Source organism: Microcaecilia unicolor, chromosome 6 (assembly GCF_901765095.1).
Source record: "Microcaecilia unicolor chromosome 6, aMicUni1.1, whole genome shotgun sequence".
NCBI classification, from domain to species: domain Eukaryota; kingdom Metazoa; phylum Chordata; class Amphibia; order Gymnophiona; family Siphonopidae; genus Microcaecilia; species Microcaecilia unicolor.
Genome location: NC_044036.1, coordinates 170867544 through 170882795, shown reverse-complemented (window position 1 = coordinate 170882795; position 15252 = coordinate 170867544). Strand labels below are relative to the sequence as shown.

The following is a 15252-nucleotide window of genomic DNA, read 5'->3' as shown; positions in this document are numbered from 1 at the left end:
GTTTGTTTGTTGTTGTTTTTTTTGCCAATTCTCAGCTACTTATGTATGTTGCATTCTATTTACAGGTTTGGTGATGTCTGCCATCACGGTCATCATTCTGGTCCTCTATTTTGCAATTGACACCTTTGTGGTACAGAAGAAGCCATGGCTGCCTGAATGCACTCCCATTTACATTCAGTATTTTGTTAAATTCTTCATCATCGGTGTCACTGTGCTGGTGGTTGCCGTTCCTGAAGGACTCCCACTCGCTGTCACCATTTCTCTTGCTTATTCTGTAAAGGTAAGTTGCATAAGTCTGGTAGAGGAAAATGCCCAAATGATTTTTCTGCTAAGTAGGTCACCATTGAAACTTGCTGAGCTCTCTCCATGATATTGTTTATAATGTTCTAATCAAGCAAGCTCATTTCACAAGGGAATGATAAATAACTACTGTGTGATAAACCATATATAATGAAAATGTACAGTTAGGAATCAGTACAGTAATCGCCTACCTTTTCAAACTGTACTGTAATTTTTTAGACAGTTCACAAACAGGGCAGGCGACACTGTGGCACTCACCTTTCATCAGAACACCCCACATATCAACAAGTGACAAATTATCCGATCAAAGAGTGGAACTTATTATGGTCACACCATTCTATTACTTACATATGCAAAACAGCTACAGTATCATGCAGTTACATTCATGCATGCAGCCTACAATATCAAGCAATTAAATACACGAAGTGAAATTTCTATCTAGAGCATTTGAACAGAGTGTATAGTCTTTGGAGTCACAGCTCCAACTGTTTCAGTCTTACACGAAGCACAGTCCTGCGCCACCTGTGGCATATACAGTAGACATGAGACGCTATCATCACTTCCTTGATAGGGGTTGCTGTAAAAGCACTTTCCCTTTCTTAAACGTTGATTCTTTCTTGATGCCTTCAGCCTCCCTGTTCCATCCAAATCTGAAGTAGGCACCGCTGACCTTCTCTTACTCTGGCACCGGTCCCCCTCCGCACAAGAGGAGGACTACCCATGATTTTGATATCATCCATGCCAATGGTAGTATGTGACAATACAACTTACATATTTGACCACTATTGAATCTTGATTTGGTCTGAAAGCTCCTGCTGCATGCTCTATTAGATTAGGACACCTCTGAACGCTTTAACATGACCCCGTACCTTCCTGAACTTAGGGTGGGTGAGCCTGTTGGAGCAGCCTGCAAAATGGCATTTGCACCTTTTCAAATGCCCTTCTTGCTGCCTCTAGTGGCCACCCCTTCCCTCCACTCCTTGGACCTCCCTTTCTATTACATACATCCCAACCCTCCCCCTCTAACCTTTACTGCCTCCCCTATGGCTACCCCTGATCTATCTTGTGCATGCCTACATTCAAACCCTTCTTTCTGACCCAAGCCTCCCTCCCCTTCCTTCCTCCTAGCACTCCTTCTCTAGGCCTGCTGAGCTGCCTCCTGTTTTTGTGTCTGACCGCCTAGGTGTCTGGGTCAGCTTCCTTTTACAACAGGGGCATAGTCAACATTGAGTGAGCTTTGCAGAGAGCTCACTGGTGGGTCGGCCCATTTTCTGCCCATGCTCCGCTGAGAGGAACTTGCATGATCAGAATTTGAAGGATGGTGATGGTGGTGCATTGGGAGGCCAGCGTGGCAGATGCTGTACTTACTTCTAAAAGTGATGTCACCTACCTCTCATCATGTCCTACAATTCTCCCAACCCTAATGGAGCTGGATAGTGTGTATATAATTGCATCTCTTGTTGCTACAGAGCTAAGTCTCATGGTAGTAGCTGTGAGATCTCATAGATCTTATTGCAAAACTTGGCTGAATAACAGCCCTAAACTAAACATATCTCCTCTCATTCTATAACAGGTCACCTAAATTTAAGTGCTCTCCCTCGGATTCTTTATAGCGCGACTTAAGTTTCATACACAAATTGGAACTCTACACTGATTAATTGTGGTTGGAGTTCCCATTTGTTACTTCCTCCTGAAGAAGACATTTTGAAACTCAGCTGATTCAGGTAACAAGCTATTTGAGTCGAGGACTAATAGTTTGGGACTTTAGGATTTTCACAATGTTTGACACTATTCTTTTTAATTTTTTTGATTTCGTGACACCGCTTTGAGGAACTACACTCTGGTCTGAGTTAGGATCCGCCTCCGACACTTTGGCAAGCTACAAATATTTACAGATAAGTAAACAACTTTTGTGGTTGTACATAAGACTCTTTTACTTTAAAATGGAGGACAGCATCTTCTGCCACTTGTGATACTTCCTTGTGAAGATCTTTTGGTGGTCTATTACTATTACAGCTAAGGAACGGTTCATTATAGGATCAATATTTGATTTTTACATTACCTGTTTATATTTGGTTACATTATCTTCAGTTAAAAACACCTATTGATACACATAATTGATGTTCTGTTGGTCACCTTGTTTTGAATTTACATTTAATTTTGTTTGCCTCATTGATAACTGACTAAAGGAGTACACAGAAAGTCTCCCATAATTGAGAACGCCAAAGTGCGATGATGGTTCTCTACTCAGCCAGTCATGGTATTTATGACTGACGTGTGAACTGAGCACTTTTCAAATAACATATTTTCATTATTAATTTTTTAACAAAAACAAAAAAATGTAAACATTTTTCTTAGCATTAGTATGCATTTTATGCTTATTCAATAGTTAAAGCATGAAAAGGGATCTGAGGAAGTTAGAAGAATGGTCTAAGGTTTGGCAATTAAAATTCAATGCGAAGAAATGCAAAGTGATGCATTTAGGGAGTAGAAACCCACGAGAGACTTATGTGTTAGGCGGTGAGAGTCTGATAGGTACTGAAGGGGAGAGGGATCTTGGGGTGATAGTATCTGAGGATCTGAAGGCGACAAAACAGTATGACAAGGCGGTGGCCGTAGCGAGAAGGTTGCTAGGCTGTATAGAGAGAGGTGTGATCAGCAGAAGAAAGGAAGTGTTGATGCCTCTGTACAAGTCGTTGGTGAGGCCCTACCTGGAGTATTGCGTTCAGTTTTGGAGGCCGTACCTTGCGAAGGATGTTAAAAAAATGGAAGCGGTGCAAAGAAAAGCTATGAGAATGGTATGGGATTTGCGTTCCAAGACGTATGAGCAGAGACTTGCTGACCTGAACATGTATACCCTGGAGGAAAGGAGGAACAGGGGTGATATGACACAGACGTTCAAATACTTGAAAGGTATTAATCCGCAAACAAATCTTTTCCGGAGATGGGAAGGCGGTAGAACGAGAGGACATGAAATGAGATTGAAGGGGGGCAGACTCAAAAAAGATGTCAGGAAGTATTTTTTCACGGAGAGGGTGGTGGATGCTTGGAATGCCCTCCTGCGGGAGGTGGTGGAGATGAAAACGGTAACGGAATTCAAACATGCGTGGGATATGCATAAAGGAATCCTATGCAGTAGGAAGGGATCCTCAGAAGCTTAGCCGAAATTGGGTGGCGGAGCAGGTGGGGGAAGAGAGGTTGGTGGTTGGGAGGCGAGGATAGTGGAGGGCAGACTTATACGGTCTGTGCCAGAGCCGGTGATAGGAGGCGGGACTGGTGGTTGGGAGGCGGGAAATACTGCTGGGCAGACTTGAACAGCCTGTGTCCTGAAAAAGGCAGGTACAAATCAAGGTAAGGTATACACATATGAGTTTATCTTGTTGGGCAGACTGGATGGACCATGCAGGTCTTTTTCTGCCGTCATCTACTATGTTACAATCCACCTTATAATTGAAAGAGAAAAACGCCTAGATTTCGACCCAAATCGGGAGATAGACGTTTATCTCACAAAAACGAATAAATCGGTATAATGGAAAGCCGATTTTGGACGTTTTCAACTGCACTCCATCGCGGAAGCATACAAAGTTGACGGGGGAGTGTCGGAGGCGTGGCGAAGGTGGAACTGGGGCGTGGTTATCGGCCGAGGAGAGATGGGCGCCTTTCGCCGATAATGGAAAAAAAGTATGCGTTTGTAGCTAGAATTTAGGGCACTTTTCCTGGACCCTGTTTTTTCCACGAATAAGGCCCCAAAAAGTGCCCTAAATGACCAGATTACCCCCAGAGGGAATCGGGGATGACCTCCCCTGACTCCCCCAGTGGTCACTAACCCCCTCCCACCACAAAAAATGATGTTTCACAACTTTTTATTTTCACCCTCACATGTCATACCCACCTCCCTGGCAGCAGTATGCAGGTCCCTGGAGCAGTTGTTAGGGGGTGCAATGGACTTCAGGCAGGTGGACCCAGGCCCATCCCCCCCTACCTGTTACAATTGTGCTGCTTAATGCTTAGTCGTCCAACCCCCCCAAACCCACTGTACCCACATGTAGGTGCCCCCCCTTCACCCCTTAGGGCTATAGTAATGGTGTAGACTTGTGGGCAGTGGATTTTGAGGGGGATTTGGGGGGCTCAACACACAAGGGAAGGGTGCTATGCACCTGGGAGCTCTTTTACCTTTTTTTTTTTTTTTTGTAAAAGTGCCCCCTAGGGTGCCCGGTTGGTGTCCTGGCATGTGAGGGGGACCAGTGCACTACGACTCCTGGCCCCTCCCACGAACAAATGCCTTGGATTTATTCGTTTTTGAGCTGAGCGCTTTCATTTTCCATTATCACTGAAAAACAAAAACGCCCAGCTCACAAATTGTCGAATAAAACATGGACGTCTGTTTTTTTCGAAAATACGGTTCGGTCCGCCCCTTCACGGACCCGTTCTCGGAGATAAACGCCCATGGAGATAGACATTTTCGTTCAATTATGCCCCTCCACGTATACCTTGCAATTTTGATTACTATAATACCGACAGACCCTCACCAAATGCAGAACAAGGGATCACAAAAATTGAACTGGGAACCCCAAGAAGTTAAACTGGGCATATACTGGAACACTAGTGAAATAAAAACAGAAACGCATTTCCTTTACTAGTGAACACAATACAAAGACATTTGCTATGCACATCTCCCAAAACTAACATATTCCATTGAATACATTAAAAATAAAAATGCTTTTTTTCTACCTTTGTTGTCTGAACATTTTGTTTTTCCATCATGTTGGTTCCAGTTTCTCTTTTCTGCTTTTCTGTCTTTCTTCTACTAATCCTTCTTCTAGCAGCTGCTGTCCATATGTCTTTTCTCCTCTCTCCTGTCTTGTTCCATTCCCTCACTACACCTATGTTTGACATACTGATCTTTCTTTTTTAGCTCTTTCCTCTCTTTTTCTTTACTGCCTCTCTCTTCCCTCAAATTTCATCCTCTTTCTCATCCCTTTCCTTTTTACTTTTCATCTACCTATCGAATTCTATCTCCTCTCATCTACTAGTTCTCTCATTACCCATCTCACTCCTTCCCCCAGCCTTCCATTCCCTTTCATCTTTAATCAACTCCGCATATCATATTTCTACCCCCTTGTAATCACTATCCTCCTCTCATTCATTTCCTTGCCACCCCCCCCCCCCCCAGTTTGGCCTCTCCCACATAGTTTCACCATTTTCAGCATCTTCCTCCTTCCACTCTTGTAGCCCAGCATCTTCTCCTTCTTTCTCCCTTCCCCACCCTTGTAGCCTGACATCGCCCTGTCCCTTCTTTTTCCCTCCTATCCCTCCCCCATGATCCAGCATTTCTCCCTCTCTTTCTTCCTTCCCTCCAGTTATCCAATATTTCCCTCACTCTTTTCTGTCCCTGGATCCAAAATCTTCCTCTTTCTCCCTTCCCCCTCCTGTGCATATCTCTCCCTTCCTCTCCTCCACCCTAATGTCCAACCTCTCTTCCCTCCTCCCTTTCTCTCACTGTCCACATCTCTCTCTCGTCCCCAAGTCTAACATCTCTTTCTTCCTCCCTCCTCCCCATGCAGCATCTCTCCCTTTCTCCCTTTTAAACTCCCACCTCAATGTCCAACACTTCTCCCACTCTTTCCCTGTGCATTTATCCCTTCCCTCCACCCCATCACCCCTATGTCCAACATGTCTCCCTCTCTCCCCATCCCACCTCCAAGAAATCTCCCTCACCAAACTCATGCAGCATCTCTCCCACCCCACCCCCAGAAATTCTCCCACCTCTCTAAACCCATACCCCATGCATCTCTCCCTCCCACCACATCCAACAATTAACCTTCTTTGTCTTCTTTCCCCCATGTGCAGCACCTCATTTCTTCCCATCTCTCCCCTCCACCCCATGCATTTCTCTGCAGCACCTCTTTCCTTTCCTTTCCTCCCCTCCACCCTCAACCCATGCATTTCTCTGCCAGTGAGAATCGTTCCCCTGCCCCCATCTACCTTCACAAAGATTTCTGTCAAAAGGTTACTGTCAGCAGCAGTAGCAATTCTCACACGCTACCTGTGGCTAACCTGGATACCTCCCCTCTCTGAAGTGTTCCACGCGGGCAAAAAAAAAAGAGGATGTTGTGTTGTGCTTAGCGTGTACAAATGACAATACTAAGAATATAAAAACTTAAGTGTTGCCATACTAGAACAGACCGAAGGACCATCAAGGCCAGTATCCTGTTTCTAACATTGGCCAATCCAGGTCCAAAAGTAGCCGGCAAGATCCCAAAAGAGTAAAACAGATTTGATGCCGCTTACCCTAGAAATAAGCAGTGGATTTTCCCAAGTCCAACTTAATAATAGCTTATAGACTTTTCTTTAAAGAAATTATCCAAACTTTTTTTAACCCCTGCTGGGCTAACTGCTTTTACCACATTCTCTGGCAATGAATTCCAGAGTTTAATTACATGCTGAGTGAAGAAATATTTTCTCCTATGTGTTTTAAATTTACTACTTAGTAGCTTCATTTTATGCCCCATAGTCCTAGTATTTTTGGAAAGAGTAAACAAGTGATTCATGTCTTTCCATTCCACACCACTCAATATTTTATAGACCTCTATCATGTCCCCTCAGCCATCTCTTCTCTAAGCTGAAAAGCCCTAGTCACTTTACCCTTTTCTAATAGAAAAGTCGTCCCACTCCCTTTATCATTTTCGCCTGCCCTTCTCTGTACCTTTTCTAATTCCGCTATATCTTTTTTGAGATGCGGTGACCGGAATTTCACACAGTATTCTTGGTGCAGTTGAACCATGAAGTGATAAAAAGGCATTGTAATATTCCCAGTCTTGTTTTCTATTTCTTTTCTAACAATTCCTAAAATTCTATTTGTTTTCTTAGACGCCTTTGCACATTGAGCAAAGGGTTTCAACGTATCATCAACGATGATACCTAGATTCCTTTTCAGGGCGGTGACTCCTAATGTGGAACCTTGCAGCCTAACTCTTTTAGCGTGTCCAGCAATAGGCCAGTTTTGCTGTGTTAGGCATGTGTTAGCGCGTAACACAGCTTGATAGAAGGGCTCCATTAATTGCTAATGTGGCAGACAATTATTTATGAGTCTGATTTACTAAGAGGCCCTTTTACAAAGGCCAGGGTAGCACAGGAGCCTGGCAGTAGTTCTAAAGGTGGTGAATGCAGTTTACCACGGTAGAAGATAATTTTCTATTTTTGTACCGTGGGGAACATTCCCGACGGTAATCAGCAGCGCAGCCACATGGGCCAAGTAAATAGGAGGCAGTAAGGGCTTACATGGTAAATGGCCAGGCACTAACTTTGGATGTTGTGCCTGGCCAAAATTGCCATAAATAGAAATTCGGCTTTTTGGCAAACGTGCTAAGAAGTGACCAGGGTGCATAGGAAAACCTTGCCCTCAAAGCTGTGCAGGACACTTTTTAGCACATCTTTGTAAAAGGATCCCTAAATATATTTGTCATAGACATACAGTATAAGTGGAGAAGTAGTCTAAAGATTAAAGCTGTGGGTTGAGAAAAGAGAAGCCAGGGATCAAATCTCATTGATGCTATTTTTGATCTTAGACAAGTCAATTAGCTCTGCATTGTCTCAGGGATAAACTTAGGGCTTGATATTCAAAAAAAGCTAAGCTCCTATCATTTGTGCTCCTGTTAGGCTCCTATATTTGGGTCCTATTTTCAGATAAATTTAGGAACATAAATTTCAGCTGAAAATTAATCTTAATGTGGAGCGCTTGTAAAATTTAGGCTTCTCATTCATTTCAATAGATTTATGTAGGGGCAGACTGTGGGTGATCTGGGCCTCTGGGCACTGAGAGTGGTCAGGGCCCCCTGCCCAGCCGCTGCCCACTGCCACCCCTGCTGCCGCAGCCGACACCCCCACTGCTCCGATCCTACCTGAGGGGTCCTGGTAGTCTGGTGGCCTCTGCGGGGGGGGGGGGGGGGGAGGTGAGGCATGTTCTTTACTGCCCGCTGTGCTGCTGCCGTGTTTTTAAAATGGCGGCCAAGACTTCCTGCAGTAGTCTCGCGGGTCTTGACAGAAAACAAGTGCTAAGCTCCTAACTTTGTCAGCTCCTTTTGCTCCTAAACTTAGCAGTTTAGTGAGATTTTGGGCCCTTGTTCAAAAGTGTGACAGGCTTTTAATTAGCAAATTAGTGCACATCTGGTTTTGTATTATTTTAACTGGAAGCGTGTACTAATTCATGCATTGGAGAATTTTATGTTAGGTGGTGGTAACTAGATGGGGCATAGGTAGAGAATGAACATGGAGAGTATAGTGCATTAACACATGACACATGCCATGTGCTGACAATTGTGCAGTTAGCTTGGGTCCCCTTAATACCTCCTAAATAGAGGTGCTAATGCATTTGTGTTAATTGAAATCAGGGTACCATGTGCTAATAACATTTTAATGCTGTGCCTACAAATGATATGCTGGGCAAGCCCCACAATAGTTGCTGTGTTAAATTTGCACTTACTGCCTATTATTTTATTGTGTTTGGGTGTGGTAACTGCAAAATCTAACACACTTTAGTAAAAGGGCCCCTTTGATATAATGTTATGCACTCAGTCCTAGTCAATTTACAAATAGGATAATTTAATAAGCATAACTCAAAAGTTAGGAGCATAAATCCTTTGCATATTGGGACCTTAGATTATAAGCCCTCTGGGTACAGAAAAATACCTACTGTACCTGAATGGAACTTGCCTTGATCTACTGCTAAAAAGCTGTGAGCTAAATTCAAATCTCTCATATGTATCCTGTAAAGCACAAATTTTATGCTAACGTTAAAGTAATTTTTGAATTATATTTATTTCCTCCCAGAAAATGATGAAGGATAACAATTTGGTGCGTCATTTGGATGCTTGTGAAACCATGGGAAATGCCACTGCTATCTGCTCCGACAAGACCGGGACATTAACAACCAACAGGATGACGGTGGTACAGGCCTATGTGGGAGATGTTCACTATAAAGAGATTCCAGAACCAGATTCTTTACCATCTAAAACTCTAGATATACTGGTTAATGCCATTGCCATCAACAGTGCATACACAACAAAAGTCCTGGTAAGTCATCGGTAATAATGTGTCAGGCATTCATGACTGATTTTGGAAGCAGTGCTGCTAATATTTTAATATCCAGTTTTATCAAAAGCAGTGGTAGGAGAGAATTCGTCCTGGCTTATTTAGAGAGAAAGTTATCAACAGAGGCTACGGTTAAGTTGGGTTATTTTACCACAACTTGGATTATTTTACCAAAAGTGGGTTGTTTTAGCACAGGGCCTTATTGCATAAAATATGACCCTGTGCTAAAATAACCTAACTTTTGATAAAATAACCCAACTTAACACTGATAACTTCCCCTTTAATTCTCACAGTCCCAGAGGGTGTGGATGGTATGAAGAAGGATCTAGCAAAGCTTGAAGAATGGTCTAGCGAAGAATGGTCCAATAATTGGCAGCTAAGATTTAATGCTAAGGGTCATGCACTTGCATACAAGAATCTAAGGGAACAGTACATTATAGGGAGTGAAGTTCTTCTGTGTACGAAAGAAGAGCGGGACGGGGGTGATTGTGTCTGATGACCTTAAGGCGGCCAAACAGGTAGAAAAGGCTATGGCCAAAGCCAGAAAGATGCTTGGGTGCATAAAGAGAGGGATGACCAGCAGGAAAAAAGAGGTGATAGTGCCATTGTATAAGTCTCTGGTGAGGCCCCATTTAGAGTACTGCATGCAATTCTGGAGACCACACCTACAGAAAGATATAAACAGGATGGAGTCGGTCCAGAGGGCTGCTACAAAATTACTAAGCAGTGTCTGTCTTAAAACATATAGGGACAGGCTTAGGAACCTCAACATGTATACACTGGAAGAGAGGCGAGAGAGAGGGGATATGATAGAGATCTTTAAATACCTCAGTGGCATCAATATACAGGAGGTGAGCCTTTTTCAAATGAAGGGAAACTCTGGAATGAGGGGGCATACGATGAAGTTAAGAGGAAATAGACTTAGGAGGAATCTAAGAAAATACTCTTTCACTGAAAGGGTGATGGATGCATGGAATGGTCTCCTGGTGGAGGTTGTGGAGACAAGGACTGTGTCAGAATTTAAGAAAGCGTGGGACAGGCATGTGAGATCCCTTAGGAAAGGAAGAGTTAGTGATTACGGAGGATGGGCAGACTGGATGGGCCACTTGGCCCTTATCTGCCGTCATGTTTCTGTGCTTCTATAAAGTAGAGCAGGGTTTCAACCCAGTCCTCGTGACACACCCAGCTAGTCAGGTTTTCAGGATATCCACAATGAATATTAATGAGATGTATTTGCATACAATAGAGATAATGGTAATGTACGCAAATGTATCTCCTGTATATTCATTGTGGGTATCTTGAAAACCTGACTTACTGAGTATGTCCCGAAGGCCGGTTTCAGAATCCCTGCAGTACAAGGATGAAGAAGAAAAGCAGTTTGGCCTGATGGCTGGTTGAGAGTACTTGTATCGCCTTGTAGAACAGCTGTGTGCAGTTCCCTGGTCAGATCTTCTTCTCCTGGTTGGCACTACGAATGCTGCATTTATTCATTTCACAACCCCTGGGTAGAGGAAGTTCCAGTCATCATTCAACAGTAGCAGAGGTTTAGAACACATAACTGCAGAGTTTATTTTAAATAATACCAACGGTGACCAACTGGTAATTAGTACAATTACTAATGATTATCTAAACCAGTTAGAATTTTGGTTGTTTCTCTCAGTGTGTAAAAATAAATAATCTATTAACCACAGACCTCAAAGCTTCCAAGCCAGGCAATTCTAAACAGACTAGTTCCTCCTTTGCTATATTTGGAACAAGATTTATCACTGGTCCCAATATTATTATTCAACTGGGTAAAAAAAAACAAACCGATGTAAAAAAACTCTCAGAGAAAAATCATTGGTTTCTCAAAAGAACCCGTTCAAAGAAACACCAACAACTACTGTGAGAAAAAGTACCCCAACTTGTTATCCAAACTAATTCACTAGCTCTAAGCAAGCCTGTACTAGATACTAACAACCGTCTGTCTCATGCAAAATGATTCACTTATCTCTTCCGGCCCCTGGATTTAGTGTCTGTTAAGCATGGCTGTGCTCAATCCTGCTGCTTGTAGACAACGGACAGACGTTGAACTACAGCTGCCAGCTGGTGTCCAAGCAGCGCTGTTATATACGTCGTCAGGCTTTGCTTTCTTGCCCTGAGAGTACAAACTTCATCCTCTACAAGAGTGCTTTGTTTCGCAAGAAAACAGAGGATGAAGTTTATTTTAAACCATTTTGACCCACCCATCTGCAATTCTAAATGGGATATAACCCAACATATGACATAATTAGTAATTTATAGAACACAACAGCAAATGAATAGTAAAATAATTCCAAAAAGAGCAAAGGTATATGCCCCCTTGTTATGGATTGTTATGTATGTGTTTTTTTATTTACTTCACAGTTTCTATATTGTTCTTTCCCATGTACTAAGCGGTTCACAATAACTGCGCACGTAATAATTAAACAGACATATATCTTAATGCCTGCAATGTGTTATGACTGTTTCTGAAGAGTTAAGGAAAGATACAAAATGGGAAAATATCCCAGTTGCTGTTTTTACTGATTTAGAAGTCCAAAGGAACAGGAGGAGCATTTGTCTAAAAGGGAAAACACTGTAAATGTTCATGAAAATTAGTATGCATTGACTAGGAGGAAAAGAGAAGGAAGAGAGAGAAGCAAGATAGAGGCTTCCTGTTTCTTTCTTCTGGGTAAGGAAAGTTGTCTTTTGTTCGGTTTCCTTACTCCATTGAGATTAGTTATAACAAAAAGTCTTTGCACTGAGATAGAAACATGAAAGGAAATTAGGAAGAAGGGACTAGGATACTGGAACATTGGTCTAACGGTAAAGGATGAAACTCACAAGGGTAAGAGAGGAGAAATTAATGGGGAAAGGTAAATCCACACAAAAAAAAAGAGTTATGCTGTTTGTCCAAAAGGTGGTTTATCAAGTAAAATAACCTAAAGGTAAGTGACAAAATATCACGGTATCCATGACTTTTGGAGATGTTTTTTCACTTTCTGTAGGGATATTTACAAACCTTTAAGACCTGAGGGGTAGCATTGCAGAGTAAGGCCAAAACTCTGATACTGAGAAAAAGTATGAATTTTTATTTATTTATTTTTATTTATTTACGCCAATTTATATACCGTATCTTATTGCTACTGCAAGACAGAACGGTTTACAATTTATAAAATAAAAGAAACAATACAATATGTACAGGTTGGACAAACATTAGAACTCCAATTGTTACAGGAAAGCACAGCAAAACCACAAACTAGCTACATAAGATGAAAACAGTATAACTCATGATTTAGTGTACAGGAAAGCACCGCAAATACAGGATTAAGTACATAATATGATCTACACAAACATAAACAGTACAGTTTTGATTTAATATACATTACAGATACAGTACCCATTTATAACCTTTCTTCCATTATTCTAAATTCTGTTCTACATAATTGATAAAATAGAAGGTTTTCAAAAGTTTCCGAAAATGAAAGTAAGATTTCTCAAGTCTGATCTCTTTTGGAAGGCCATATCATCTATGGGACTGCACCGGAATACATGCTCCCCTTGATTGACCTTCCGCCTAGAAATGCCAACCCTGCCGCTCGGTCCTATCTCCACCTTCATTTTCCGAACTGTAAGGGAGTAAAGTACAAGAAAATCTTTGCCTCGTCCTTCCGTTACTGGAGTCCCAAACACTGGAATATGTTACCTCATCACCTTAAAACTCAAGAAGACCATGGCCTTTTTAAGAAGTTGTTAAAGACATTCCTCTTTGCTAAGACTTACCCCTCAACTTGCAATGTTGATTAATGTATCCTTGTCCCCTTCCCTATCTAGTTCACTCTGTTAGATGCTTGCATAACCTTTAAGTTTGTACTTTTATTTAACTTACTGTAAGCCACATTGAGCCTGCACGAGTGGGAAAATGTGGGATATAAGCAACAAATAAATAAATAAATAAATTCCAAAGAGAGGGGGACAAATAGAAAAAAGCCGAGTTCCGTGTAGATTCCCATCTAGCCCTAGCGAGAGGAGGAATCATTAACCTGTTGTCTGTTAGGGATCTAAGGGTTCGTGTGGCAGTGTAAGGAATAGTTAAATTTGACAGATAGTCAGGGTTTAGTGTATAAAAAGCCTTATGGGTCAAAGCTAAGGCTTTAAACTTAACTCTTGCTTCAACCGGAAGCCAATGAAGTTGATGTAGTAGAGGTGTTACTCTGTCATCCCTCCGGGCTCTACAAATCATACGTGCCGCTGTATTCTGTATTCTTTGTAGTCGTTTCAAGCTAGCTTGAGTGATCTCTGCATATATGATATTACAATAATCTAAGCGTGAGGTAATATAAGCAGATGTCAATGTTTTAAGGGAATCCTTACTAATTGAATTCCTAACTGACCGAAGTCTCCTAAGATGGAAGAAAGATTTTTTCACAACATCGGATATTTATTCCTCAAAAGTCAGAGCAGAATCGATTATAACCCCGAGGTATCTAAAGGATTTAACTGTAGGGATGTTCTGGCCAAATAGCATAGGTACCACTGCTGGACATGTGCCCTGTCCCACTATCCAAGATGTTATAGTCTTATCTGGATTTAAGACTAATTGATATGTTGTGAGCCAATCTTCCACTTTATCCAGACAGATTTGAAGCGGTGTAAGGTCCATATTAGATGGTTTAACATAATGAATAAGAAGGAAATCATCCGCATATGAATAAAAACTAATACCCATTGTTTGAATGAGGAGTGCCAAAGGACTAACATATAGATTAAACAGTAATGGGGACAGGACCGATCCCTGTGGAACCCCACATGGTAGATTGTATGTTGTAGAGGACGATTGCTGTTGAACTACTTTAAATGAACGTTCGGTAAGAAAGGATATAAACCATTTCATAATTGTCCCTGAAAGACCAATCTCACCTAATCTGTCAAGAAGTAGTTTATGATTAATTAAATCAAAAGCTGCAGATAGGTCAAGTGAAACAACCAAGGCAATACAGCCATGCTCTAATTTTGCATGAATCTCACTTAACAGCGAAGTCAGGATAGTCTCTGTGCTATGGCCTTTCCTAAAGCCCGATTGTCTAGGATGCAACAAATTTTTGGAATCCACATATGTTTGCAATTGTCTGAACACTATTGTCTCTATCACTTTGGATAGGAACGGAAGATTAGAAACTGGTCTATAATTGTTGGGTGTTAAAGGATCTAATGAGGGCTTCTTCAGAATAGGCTTTACTAGCGCCTCTTTCAGAGTAGCAGGGACTACCCCTTCAGAAAGACTCTGTACGATGATTAAATACATAAACTGTTGAATTTCTAGCGTGTGATTTTTCAACCATGCTGATGGTATAGGATCCAAGGAACTGTAAGTGGGTGAAAGACCTGCGACTAAAGTGTGCAGTGATTCCATAGATGGGAGTTCAAAGTCCTGCCAGGGTACGATTAGTTGTGAATTTGGGGAGTTTGTCAATATGACTGATCCCTGATACCCTTGGGAATTGGGCTCTTAGATTTTCAATTTTAGAGCTGAAAAACGTTGCCAGAGTTTCAGAATCAAGAGCAGGTGATTCTCTATTTTCACTAGTCGTAGTTGTCAAGCGTTTCATAATATGGAATAACTTTTTCTGTGAACTAGCAGCTTCCTTTATTTCTTTAGAGAAATAAGTAGTTTTAGCAGCTTTTAGTTGTGTTAAATAATATTTTTGACACTGCTTACATTTCTGTTTAAGTTCTATAGTTCTGTGCTTCCGCCATTGGCGTTCAGCTCTACGTATCTGTTGTTTAGATAATTTTAATCCTGGATGGTACCATGGTTGAAACCGTTTTGTATTTTTATTAATTATTCTTTCTGGTGCAATA

General features: G+C 41.7%; 1 protein-coding gene across 5 annotated transcripts in view; it reads left to right on the top strand.

Annotated features, from left to right (window-relative positions):
* Nucleotides 1–15252, top strand: part of ATP2B2 (ATPase plasma membrane Ca2+ transporting 2) — a 969683-nt gene that overhangs the window by 753887 nt on the left and 200544 nt on the right. For all 5 annotated transcript variants that reach the window (XM_030205270.1, XM_030205268.1, XM_030205272.1 and 2 more), the window contains 2 exons: nucleotides 66–280; nucleotides 9130–9372. In XM_030205270.1, the coding sequence (XP_030061130.1) occupies nucleotides 66–280; nucleotides 9130–9372 (458 nt within the window). The remainder of the gene's footprint in view (nucleotides 1–65; nucleotides 281–9129; nucleotides 9373–15252) is intronic.